The sequence below is a fragment of the Oryzias melastigma genome, linkage group LG14 (genome assembly GCF_002922805.2).
Source record: "Oryzias melastigma strain HK-1 linkage group LG14, ASM292280v2, whole genome shotgun sequence".
NCBI lineage: Eukaryota > Metazoa > Chordata > Actinopteri > Beloniformes > Adrianichthyidae > Oryzias > Oryzias melastigma.
Window position 1 is genome coordinate 11,160,270 of NC_050525.1, and position 12,935 is coordinate 11,173,204.

A 12,935-nucleotide genomic window follows, 5' to 3' on the forward strand; every position below is an offset into this window, starting at 1 on the left:
TCCCCTCCCCCTCCCCACCCTATACTGTATCTCCCAGGCCTCCCCGATTATGGGTTTTACTCTGCGCCCAGTGACCAGAGGGGGGGGCCCTGCTCCTTTGCTGACTATGGCTCCCTGGGGCCCCAAGCGGCTCAGATGCTGCACAGTGAGCATGCCACCTCCGCCTGCAACTCCCCCCTCCAGCACCTACACAGCCCGGATCAGTTTAAGAACCCAGGTTTGTATCTGAGCATCTATCTCATCCACCTTTTGAACTTTTTCCGTTTGATTCATGACATTATTCCATGCAGCTGATCAGATCTTTTGTTTTTATGAACATGTTTTCTCCAAAAAAAAGAAAAGAAAGGAAAAGAAAGTGTCCTAAAGTTCCCCAAATTGCATGTTCTTCCTCCTCTTTTGAAAATTTTAACAGTTTTTTTTGTTTGTTTGTTTCTTTGTGAAGTTATGTCGCAGCCTTTGCTTGCACATGAGAGGCTGACGCTCACAGAATGTACTCCTTCATCTGCATGTGAACAAAATGATGATGTTGGATAGTGTGAATTTATAAACACAATTTAAAAAATATACTGTGTGCATTATTGGAGGGTGAAATACTTGGAGAAAAAGTTTGAAGATAATCAAATACGGAGCAAGTTTGTTTAACCTTAGAGCACTTTTGCTATAAAAAGTAACGCCATCACTTTTGCCGGGTAATTATCGGGTATTATATACCAGATAAAAGTAATTAGAGTAGTTTTCTTTGATTTTCAACTGTGGTTTATGTAACGAAATGGAAAATAAAAACATAGGAAGATCCTAAAAACGTGCTTGAAAAATATTTTAAAAATTTGGAATTTGAGAAGCATTTGTAATTGGGAGGCAGCAGTCGCATTTTTATACGCTGCGTGACAGTTGGAGAGGTTTTAAGAAAAAATGTCAAAATTTTACAACAAGCGGACGATTTTTCTCTAAAAGTTGACATTGATCAGTGGCTGTCCAGGCACATTTTGAAGTTGCTCAATGGCAGTCCAGTGACGGTGGGGATGGCGCCATTATGAAATCGGGCGACAGCTGGTCAGCCACAGGGCAGATCGCCGGCCGGCAGCAGCTTCGACTAGACGAAGTGCAAATATCAAGGCCACCAGCTGCCCGATAGCCCGAGGGTATATTAAAAGCAGGCTATACTGCAAGCCTGACGACCACCTGACTGCCCCGTATTCATGACCACAGCATTGATTTTTTTCTTTTTTAATTCGGCATGAAATCTTGAAGATTCTGCCGATTCCCTTCACACCACGCAGTGGCAGTTGTATTTATGACCGTAGAGATCAGATAAACGAGATCCTGTCACTCATAGTCATAAAAAATGCTCCATTATTTAAAAAAAAAGACAAAAGACTTACAATTTCTATTTCCAAAAACGTTATAAGTATTGTTTTTCTTGTACCAGTTGCTCCTGAAAAGTCTTAAAAACAGTTGCTGGACTTTATCATCTCAAAGTTCTGCACATTTCTCTGTAGATAACGCATTGGGACTGCAGTCTGGTCAGAGCAGTCCCCTCTTGTTTGTAGTCTCTGCAGGTTATATAAAGTGTCTTGTTATCGAGTTATCGCAGCAGCTCTAAAATTTCATCCTTTAAATTACCTGTGAAAAGGTCAGTTACACCCGAGGAGCCTACTTCCTCCTAAACTCCTGTGGTTGCAGGAGTTTAATGAAAAAGAATTTCATAGTCAGTTTCTGCAGCGCCAAGAAAGTGTTCACTTTACACAGACAGGGAAAAGGAAATGAATTTTGACTTTTAAAAGTCTTTTGGTTTAAGGATTTATAAAAAAAACAAAAAACTCTTTCACTGTTTAAAAATGTTTGTCTTTTAAAGATGACAAATCAATAAATATGAACAACTTTAGAATTTTTTGGTTGCTTGTTTTGTAGAAAAAACAAACAAAAAAGCTGAAATTTAAATGTCTTCAAATGAATTTTGTTGAAGTGTAAGTAAGACTATTTTAACAGTATTTACTTGTGACATTAAGAAGCCAGAACACTGTGATTGTCTCTTCTGATGCTGCGGCTCTTTCATGGCGTTTTGTGGCTGCTGTCAAGAGTAGAGAGGGTTTGTGTGGAAGTCCCCCTGCTGGACGGCTGGTGTATTGCTCCTGGTGGTTGTTTTGCATAAGACAACACGTTCAGATCCTGAGTGAGTCAACAAGGTTTGATTGCTTTGTAACATGATTTACGTGCGTGTTGTTTGTGCAGTTAACTTCATTTTTGCAGCCAACCTTGACTCTAATTAGATCAAAAGCAGAGACGGTGATGGCATTTGTTTGGATGCTCCAGGTAGACAGAAATAAATGTAGGGACATTGAATTGAATTTTTCTTTTGTTTTTTTAATTGCAAGTGTAATTTTGGTAAATGATAAATGTGAAGCATAAGATGCTTTAGAATTTTTTTCCCCATAATTGGTACTTCTGCTTTTTAATTTATTTAAAGCTAATTAGATAAGACAAGTGATTTTTAATTTGAAATTTGTCACAAAGACAAAAACATTCTCTGCTGCAAAATTATTCTCATTCACAAAAGAGATAAGAGAAATTAGAGCTTTCACCTCCTGTCTATTCAATTCAGACTCTCAATCTGGATGAAATCTTCACTTTTATTCAAGCATTTTGCAAAAATGGCAGAATGATTTGTGGATGTAGTAAAGTAACTGTAATGAAGTAGCCCATGATATGACTTTAACTTCAGCTGAAGTGTGCCACCACTGCCAAAATAAAAGCATATGGAGTAACGGTTAGAGTTTTAATTATGTGGTATTATGAAAGGAAAAAAATCAGAAAAGCAAAGAAGCTCAGTTTAGTGGCATTTGTTTCACCAGTTTTCTAAGTCAAGACCAGAACATGAACCCCTGGAAGCAGAAAGTTGACTGCCTAGCAGAGATGCTGTTTATTTATTTGATAATGCAATATGTTGGATTTCTCTGGTAAGAAAGTAAAAGAGCGCGCTCCTGCTGTGCGTGTCTGTCCGTTAATGCGACTGGAGCGGTTCACGCCGGCGCAGTGTGAAAGTGATTTGTAGGTCTGACCTGGAAAAGCACCGGGGGAGAAGATCGCACTCTACACACAGATCCAGCTGCTACCAAATTAAGTCTACACGTCTCATAATGTCTTGGAGAGACACTGCAAAAACTGAATCTTAAGAAAGTAAAAAGATGTTTGTTTCAAGAAAAAATGTCTCATTTTCTGTCTTAGTTTTCTTAGCAATCTTAGTTTTAGAACACATGTATTAGACTATGATCACATATCCCAAAATGACACTACGCTGCAACAAAAATGCAAGTTTTTCAGCAAATTCGACAGGTGGCGTATTTGTAATCAGGAGGCAGCAGTTAAATTTGTACACACTGCGAAATGGCCACTGAAGAAAGAAAAAGAAAAAAAAAATCTGTTGATTTTTGCAGGGTAATAATACATAGAATACATATTTTTCGAATTATGTTTTCTCTACCGTTTGGTTGAGCAGGGAGTTAAAGAGTTAAGAAAAAATTTAAATCAGACGACTTTTCTTTAAAAGTTGACACTGATCAGTGGCCGCCCAGGCATATTTGGAGGTTGCCTGTCAGCCGCAATCTAGACTCATGACCAGCACTTTTCTAAAAAAATCACTTGACGGCATAAAATCTTGAAGATTCTGCCGATGGATCGCACTGTGGCAGTTGTATTTTCAACCATAGCATTAGTGAGTAGAATTTTTTTCTTTTTCTAGTTCTGAACCCATCTGCAGATTTTTTTTTTTTTTTTTTTCAAATTTTAAGAATTTTTCACTAATTTTTTTGCAGTGCATGGACTCAAAAACCTTTTGATACAAAAAACCAATAACATTTTAGATAGAATTATGAATTTTATCATGACTAAAACACATTTTGCTGTCACGAGTCGAACAGCTTAAGTCACATTACACTCGCCTTTGTTTTTCCGCTGTCTAATCTGTGTGCACGAGCATTACAGGTCCTACTGTACGCTCAAATAAAACACACACGGAGTGAAAAAGGGAAGAGGGGGAGCACTCCAATAAAACTCAGCCATTAAAGGAAATGAAGGTTGCCATTTCAACTGAAAAAATACTTAATTATATAATAAATGAGCCAAGTGGGAGCTGCACAGAAAAGATAAGAGCAGTAGCTGCTCACTGTTTAAAGTCTTTAGTCAAACAGCAGTGTCAACTCTTCTAGATGTGTGTTTACCCAGATTGCTTTATTTTCCTAGAGTGCTATAAATGGATATGTACGGCGTGTTTTGAGGCACCCTTAAATGAGGCAAAGTTGTCTTGAAGTACTTGTGATAGATGGAGCGGTGACACATTAAATAAGGTGACAACTTGAGTTTGTCTGCAGGAAGGCGGTGGCTGAACTGCCGTCAAGCCGCCTATTTTTTATTTTTTATTTTTTATTTTTTTTGTTTTGTGCGTGTGTGTTCTACAAAGACCTCCTCTCAGACATCACAGGGTTCATGCGCCCATATTTACACAAGATCGAGTTTTTTCTGCACTCAGAACATTTTTCTCTTTATTCTGCTGTTTTTATTTATTTAATCCCTCCCTCTACCGTTGCAACTCTTTGTGTGAATAAGAGTGAGACAGAGGGTTACGGGAAAGCTGACAGCAGAGGAGATTGCTGTTAAGGGATCGCCACATTTTTCTTTCTCCCCGACTGTTTTTCCTTGTGTTGCCAGTGTTATCGGCCCTTAATAGGCATATGGGTTTTCAAAAGCCATTTTATTAGTCTGAATTGCTCTTACTCACAGGCCAAAGGTGGTAAGTCGTGTGCAGTATTTCTCTTTTATCTCCCGCTGAGTTTGGACCTGCAAGTGACCTGAGGTCAAGCTTTTATATTTCCCCCTTATGCCCACGTCTCCTGCCTGACAAACCTTTGCTTTCCGGTGGAAGTTTCTCCAGCAGACTCGAGGTGCCGAGAATACATATGAGCAAAAGTTTCTCGTTTGGTTGCTCAAAAAAGACGTAAAATCTTTGATTGCTAAGTACTTTTCTTCTTCAGCAGATGATGTTTTACAAGTTGACCTTCACTTTTTTGCATGAAAGCACTGCAATGTAGTTAACCGGCATGTTGGAAATATGTTTAGCAGTGTGCTTGTTTTTTTATGCATGGTTAAGTGAATGTTAATATAAAGCATAAGATCCAAAGCATGTAGACCCTGTTCAGAATATCATACTGGATTCAGCATCAGTTTGAGTCAAATCCTGTAAACTTTTGAGGAAATTGAACATCTAGTCTCAAATCAGTGGAGAAGAACAAGTCCTTGGTGACAAACTTGTGAATCCAGTGATGTGTTCTTTTGTGTCCTCTTGTATTTGTGGAGCTGATCTCCGTTGAATGTTCCTGAGCTGCTCTGCTCCTTGCTGTGTTTGTACGCAGGAGCCAACCCGTCGAGACCCGGAGGCTTCCCAGGCGCCAACAGTCCAGGTCCTGTGGCTGACCTGTACGGGCCCAGCAGCCAGGACTCGGCTGTTGGCAACTACATCAGCGCTGCTAGCCCCCAGCCGGGCTCTGGGTTTGGACCCAGCATCACAGTGAGTTGATTTAGACCTCTAAAGCAAAAGCAGGTTGTTTTGACTTTAGCTGAGCTTGTCAATGTTGTAGAAAGGGTTGGTTTAAACTAGAAGGTTCCAAGACAGGAAGAATGGAGTAAAAATGTTGTAGGAATGATAGTCTAAAGCTACGGACACAACGGGCATTTGAAACAAGTTCTTGAACTCACCTATGGTGTTCACACCGGACAAGCAGGGAGGGGCTTCCTCATTTTTTCCTATTTCTACTGTTTACTAGCACATGTGCACCACCTACAGTTGGAAGAGGCTAAGCACGTAATGTTGAAGTGGTGCTGTCCAGGTTTATTCTTTCACAGCTCAATTCCGATATACGAAAGACTGGATGTCATACAATTGGGCACAAACCACAGTTATTCATTTCTCCCCTATGATTAAAGACGTTAAACGTTCAGTGGCCACATTTTGTATGTAGAGCCCGAAAATGGTCATAGAAACTTGCGTATCTACACTTGAACACAAGTGTTGTGAACGCAGAAGCCAAAAACATTTACTTTCTATTGGAAGTGGAACGCGTGTTGTTGAGGGTGGTGTGAACGTAGCTTTAGACAAGGTTCCTGCGGGGTCTGAAAAGCTTTCAATTTGAAAATAATACTTTAAAAAAGCCTTGAATTTTGAAATCTGAGCCTTAATAATTGTGCTGCTTGAAACTTCTATGTTTCACATTGCATGTCAAAATTTCAATTTTTCGACCATTATTATTTTCATAAATAAACAGCAGGAGAACCAATTGTTATGCCCCAATCTGCCTAAAGAAGAGCGCTAAATCATCACACAACAAGATAATAAGCTACAGTTTTAATAATATGGAAATAAATTAATACAATTGGAAATGATGAATAAAATGGGTAATAGAGCGAGAAATGTGTCTTTATTTTTGACATGGATGGCCTTGAAAAGGGTCTTAAAGAGTCTAAAATTTAACTAAATTAAAAAATGTAAAAAGTGTTTTTTAATCTGATGATCAAAATTAAAAAAATGTCTTCATTAATGTCATACATGGTGCATCCAGCTGGGTCAGAAGAAGATCTTCATTGAAATAAGCAAAACTAAAAAAAAAATAAAAATAAAAAGATCACATTTTAACATTTTTCAAGATGCATTAGTGCATTTAATATTAGTAAACGGCGACTGATTTAAATTTGAACGCGTCCCACGTGGATGGGGTTATAATAGCTCTGAAGGAACTTTTGTCCACAAATGTTTATTCCCCTGACAAAGGCAGAAATCCTCTCCTTTTAGACCTCCTGCTCTCTCCTCAGAGCAGATTTCCTTTAATTTTAGAAACTCCCTCCCCCCCTCGTCCCATAGCCTGACTCCCTCCATCACGGCAGCTCTCCCGTGTCCTTGTCCGGGTGTAGCTGTTCAGCCTTTTGCTGCTGCTTTGTTTTTTCCTCGCTGATCACTTAGCTGCCGGTTGCCATGTCAACTCGTAAATGTAAGACCGGGATTGGCAAGTGGAGGTGACAGCAACACAGAGCTTTTCAGGCTGACAGCATCTAAAGACTCTTGTGGACAAACTCCGGCGCCTGAGCCTGTATGTCACATTAGGTGAGCCGAATTATCCTGCCTTTCTGTCACCGCGCTCAAAGGAGGACTCTGCAAGGAAAAAAAAATTCTTGGGAATACAGCAGCGCTGAAAGGAACTAATTTGTTTATGTTAATCCTTGGAGAGATATTCACAAAGCCGGCAATGATGATCAGTCTGCAAAATAGGTCGAAGTCATTCTCTGCTTTGACTTTTCCTCCTTCCCAATAAGCTTTTAGGAGCAGCAAGTTAGGATGACTCATCTGCATCCCATCTTACTGCTGTGACTTTATACATGCAGAATCTCTAAATTAGCATTCTGCTTTCCCTTCTGGAGCAGCACTAATGTTGATTACCAATCATGATATGTACCTGTTATAATTCCCAGGGTTACTGTGTGAATTTAAAGTAACACATCCAAGCGCAGCCTCTCTAAATAGTAAAATGTCTCAAACTTTATTAAAAACCGGTCCATGTGACGTTACAAAGCCTGTTTGCTCTGTTTCACGTGACTCAACTTAGAGACTCGGAGGAAACTTTAAAAATAACATCTGCTTTCTTAAAGTGGTTAATTAACGCATGGCTTAACTGGGATACACTAACAACAAGCCTATTAGTACCGCAAGCAAGCAAGCACTGCAAGACTGCAGGGTGAAGGCACTCTTCCCAAATGATGCAGTCCACATCATTAACTCACATTTCCTTCCAAAGAATTTTTTTTTCCATCCGTGAGCTTTCATTTTTTATGTGAAATGAACATGAAGGTAGATGTTGCTTTTAAATTTCAAAATAAAAGATAATTTTCCACTCTGATCATCTTTTGAGTTATTGTAAAAGTGTTCCCAGTGTTTTTTTTTTTTTTAATATGATCATGCAGCTTTTAGATTAAATAAAAAAATGCTGTTGTTTATAAGACATAGTTTCTGCAGAGCGGCAGGAGTTCACTAGAAATTCACCTCTGAGTTGTGGCCGTGAAGCAACCCCGCCCCCTTTTCCCTTCTCCATCGCTGAAAGCTTAGAGCAGGGAGCTTGTGGTGCGCCAACTTTGTTTCTACTTCACAAATAAGCAAATTCACAACAACTTGAATATAAAAAATGCTTTTAAAGTGTTATTTTAAGCTTAATTTTTAATGCGTCATCAGAAAAATGCAACAAGATCATGGCAAAAATATAAAAAACAAAATTTATATCACTTGTTTTTTTGTTTTTGAGTAATAATATTTTATTTGTTGTTTTAGTTTATATGGAAACTAGTAATACAAAAGATAATTACACCTTTTTGTTTCAGTTTAGTGACAAAAGTAGCTTCTTACACACTAAAAAACTCCATAGTTAAAATTAACCTAAGTTGGGTTGCTTTCTAACCCAATTCTAGGGTTGAAAAGGGACTACATTTTGGGGTATTTTACTCAGAAAAAAAATAATAAATTGAGTTAAAATGAAACCACTATAACCACAAAAAAAAGATTGCTATAAAAAATAACCCAAGAACTGAGTTGAAAAAATAACCCAAGTGCTTAAACTCATTTTTTGCAACAAAGCCCCTCTTGCAGCCTCTTTTGACTTCTTCACTGGTCTCAGTGTGTGCAGTAAAGATCCAGTCTGGCTCTGTTTCGAGGCAGATTTAACAGCAGATAGTTTACAGATGGATGCGAGGCTATTTGCTCCTATTATTTTCCATTTGTTGCGACGTTTGTGGCCATGCTCCATGGCTGAGTGACAGAAATGCAAATGCAAGGCAAATTGTCATGTTGGGATCCTGAAAGACACCTCCAGAGCAGATCGGTGTGAATATCACCGCTTCAGAGTGAGGGGAAATAAAAAGAGAGATCAGTAAATCACAGAGGTGATGCAGATTTCTGACTCCTCTCTCGCGGCCCAATGATCTCTCTATTCAGAACATTAAAATAGGAAATGATTCAGAACTAAAACACGCTTATAACTCATTTCTGTACTGTGGGTGCTTTTCATCTGAATGTGTGTATAATCATCATATCTCACAAGCTCACGGATGACTTCAGACTCGCTGATTTGTCCCTGTGTCTCACGCTTCACTGATTTTATTAATCCCTTTAGCCAGTATGAAAACAGGCACTGTGAAGAAGCAGTAATGAACCTAACCGTATTTTTATGCAAGACAATTAGAGCGCAATTAGTTGATTGAGGTGATAAAGACAAATAATCGCAGCTGAAAGAGCTTCTTTTTTCGGCGTCGGAGTCGGTGGCTTTCTGCAGACCTGTCAGCGGGGTGGGGGGTGGGGGGGGGCAATCCCACCGAGACCACGCCGCTCTCTGCACGCTCTCAGATTCAATCAGTTATGCTAGCATGAATGTGTTCACTTGCCATTTCGTTCTAACAAAAAGAGAGTTGATGTGTTTTGATTAATTAAGCTCTTTATTTTTGGACATCCGAATCGTCGCAGCCTTTAAGGCGTTCTCCTCCTGTCGGAGTCCGGCAGTCGTGCCCAACATTCATGCTAGCTTGAAAAAGTTTACTCACTTTTCTCTCTGAAATGCATACTGACACAAGCACTAACTGTACATTTTTAGGGCCCGTTGATTGCGACAGCTTTTACAAATGGATACCATTGAACAGGTGGCCGGTTGCTATCTCATCAGAGGTATTGCACTTTATTTCCTGTCAATTTGTTATTTAATTGTCTGTAACATGTGTTGATTTGCATTCATCCCCGCTAAGAGCTGGAAGTAGAGTTAAGTGTAATTTAAGAAAAATCCCAAAGAAAAATGATAATTTACTGAAAAAAACAGAAATTAGTTTGAAGGAGGAGTAAAAGTCACACTCGCACCTCCACTACCAGCTCTTGGTTCGTTCCCTCATAACTGAAATGCCTCCATGTTTCCTTATTTCCATGTTTCCGATTGTGTCACTCATCCCAGTCACACTAATTTGATTGATTTTGACCATTGACTGTATAAGAGAACTGGACTGAGTAACCCTCCCCTCTTCCCTTCCTGGCAGGAAGTACCTGCTGGTACCAAAAATCCAAAATCCCATAGACTTCTATTGAAAAATAAACAGTTATGACTCAGTGAATATATTTGTCAGAATAACCATTCTTACTTTGACACATTTGTTAACAATGTCTTGATAAAGATATTTTTTTTTCTTTATCACAATTTACTCAAGTCATAAACTGGTCAATCAGAGGCCTCAATAAAAGGAGGTGGTCTCACCTCCAACGTTCAAAATGTTTGATTGACGGATTCTCCTGAGCCCACTTTCACTGGTGGGGGTGTGGCTTTCCAATAAGCTCACTCCTGATTAGCGAGAGCGGTTGCCATAGAAATGTTGACTCCGATCCATTACTAGGGGTGTAATTTATCTGGATTTTAACTCACTGAATCAGATCAAATTGGATCGTACCAAATAAACCAAAATTGACTCTGAATCGTATCAATAACCACAAATATTGAACCCTTATTAAAATGGACTGTTACACCCCTACTGCTTATTGACGCCGTCTGGCTCCAACATTGCAATGTACATACCTGAAAGTAAGGCTACCATCCTAATCCCTAACTACTAAAAACTATACTGTGCCCTGGATTTTAAAAGCAATGGCCAGTATTGTACTTTGACTAAACGGCGGATATTACGTCACTAATTTCACAAAATGAAAATCAAATTAAAACGAACATTTCTCGATGTCTATTTGTTTCTCCACTGTGTTCTGATGCTGAAAATATGGATGGTTTGTTTAAAAATTACATTTAAACATTTTTTTATTTTCGCTAAGCTTGTTTGGACCACAATGCATTGTAGTCTATATTTGCTAATAGTAGTTAGCATTGATGCAAGCTAGTTTTTCGTAAAGACTTCTGGGAAATCCAGCAAATAGTGCACTATAAAGCGGGTGGGGGGGGGGGGATTTGGACATAGCCTAAGTCATTTTCTAAGAGTGACGTCAAACTTGCTCGGTTCAGTTCTCATATACTGTCAGTGATTTTGCAACTAAACTGAATGTAACACCTACAAGCTGTTAGTAACAAGTGGCCTAACAAGAGGAGCTGAATGTTTCAGCTTTTTGTTTCCGTTTCACATCCTTGTTGCTAACATCAGTAAATTAGATCAGATAAAACTCAGAGAGGAAAAGCTTTTTGTTGTCTTAGATCCACAGAAGTTGTGTCCAAAATTTCACTGAAATCGTGTTTGTAGCTCCGACTCCTCAGTGGGATTATGAACTAAAGTAGTTTATTACACTTTACAGTTTATTTCAATCATTTCTCACATTCTTTCCATGACACTATTGAGCTCCAACCAGCATGAACCACTTTTGTTTGTTTGTTTGAGCAGAATGTGAGCGTGTCTTTCTGCTAATGAAACTTTGTTAACGCTGTGGTTTGTTGTTCCCTCTCCCTCCTCTTGTCACGCAGCAGAGTATATCTGGTGGCCCAGGACAGACAGGAAGAAGTTTCTAATTGGCTTTGTGTGCAGGTGATGTTAAATCAACTTCAAGCACTACGGCGTCACCCGAAAAGATGGAACCACGTGAAGAAGAAGAAAAGAAAAAGTCATCTCTGAAAAAGAACAACTGCTGTACTATAATCCAAACCTCCTATAACTTTATGAACCGGTTTGGTATGATGTTTCACGTCCAGCTCACCCACTGATTTCCTTCCTTTTCTTTTCACTAGTACCTATTCATTGTAGCCTTTTTGTTTTCTCGGTTTCTTTTGACTTCTAGTAGTGCTGTGTCAATGGATTTTTGTTTTAAAGTACAATGGGGGGTGGGGGGGTCAAAGCCAAGAATATCTGCAAGTTTTCATCTTTGTAATGGTCAATGTAAAGGAAAAAGGTCATCCAGTCCTTCTGCAAAAACAGGAAAAAAAAGATTTAAGGAGAATCTGAAAGAAGGTATCAAAGTAATAAATTTTAGTCGCTGTTTTATTTTATTTTTTTCTTGTGATGTCTCATTGTAAACCATAATTACCTATTTTTGGGCAATACAAAGAGGACTCCAATATTTTTATGGTCCTTTTTTATAAGTGTTGTTTTTGTTGTTTAGAAATATATATATATGCTATAACAAAATTTCATATAACTACATTGTGAATTCAAACTTGAGAAAAAGAAATGTAGCTGTACATATTATTCCAGTCACTGCATATAACCAACCCTGTGAGAGAATAGCATATTTTTGTGATGGTGTGTCAAAAGAACAATGTTATAGCGTGTGAATAGAAGAAAAAGCTGTAAACCGTTAATATTCTACTCTTTGTTTCCTGCTGGAAGACGGTGTAACAAGCCCACTCTCAAAGCTGAACACACTTGCTCTGTAAATACTGAAGCTGAATAATTTTACAAGTGTCATACCAGCAAATTTACAACCAGTTTGAGAAATAATTAAGATATATAAAAAAAAAAAAGAGCCTGATGGGTATCTTTTGTCTGTTAAGATATCAGTGTCATTTCAAAGAAAAAAAGACATCCAAAGCACACTGTAGGTGGAGATTAGACCTTAAAGAGGCGTTTTGCAGTGTATTCTGACACTTTTGTACTCTGGAGAGGAACCTGTTGGCTGGACGTTTGTTCGCTCGGGCTGGTGAAGGCTCTCTGAATCATTTTTTTTTAAAAAGGATCGAGAAGCGTTTTGATACCATACCTCAGCCTTCTATCGTGAGTTCTCTCGTGGAGTCATTGGCAGGTTTAATTTATTATGAAATCTATAAATAAATTAGAGAACACTGAAAGTAATCATTGCACTGTGAGTTGTGAAGTACAGGCCATCCTCTTTGCACATTTGTACGTCGGCTTTGTAAAAGGGACAGCATGAAGGACTCTGGGGTTAA

The 12,935-nt window shown here is 38.8% G+C and overlaps 1 protein-coding gene across 8 annotated transcripts in view; it reads left to right on the forward strand.

Moving 5' to 3' along the window:
* LOC112142593 (RNA-binding protein Musashi homolog 2) overlaps positions 1-12,512 on the forward strand; it is a 311,624-nt gene extending 299,112 nt beyond the window's left edge. For 3 of the 8 annotated variants that reach the window (XM_024266053.2, XM_024266056.2, XM_024266057.2), the window contains 4 exons: positions 38-217; positions 5,406-5,560; positions 9,675-9,745; positions 11,520-12,512. In XM_024266053.2, the coding sequence (XP_024121821.1) occupies positions 38-217; positions 5,406-5,560; positions 9,675-9,716 (377 nt within the window). In that variant the 3' untranslated portion in view covers positions 9,717-9,745; positions 11,520-12,512. The remainder of the gene's footprint in view (positions 1-37; positions 218-5,405; positions 5,561-9,674; positions 9,746-11,519) is intronic. The other 5 variants (XM_024266058.2, XM_024266059.2, XM_024266062.2 and 2 more) reach the window with 3 other exon arrangements.
* Positions 12,513-12,935: the final 423 nt, after the last annotated feature.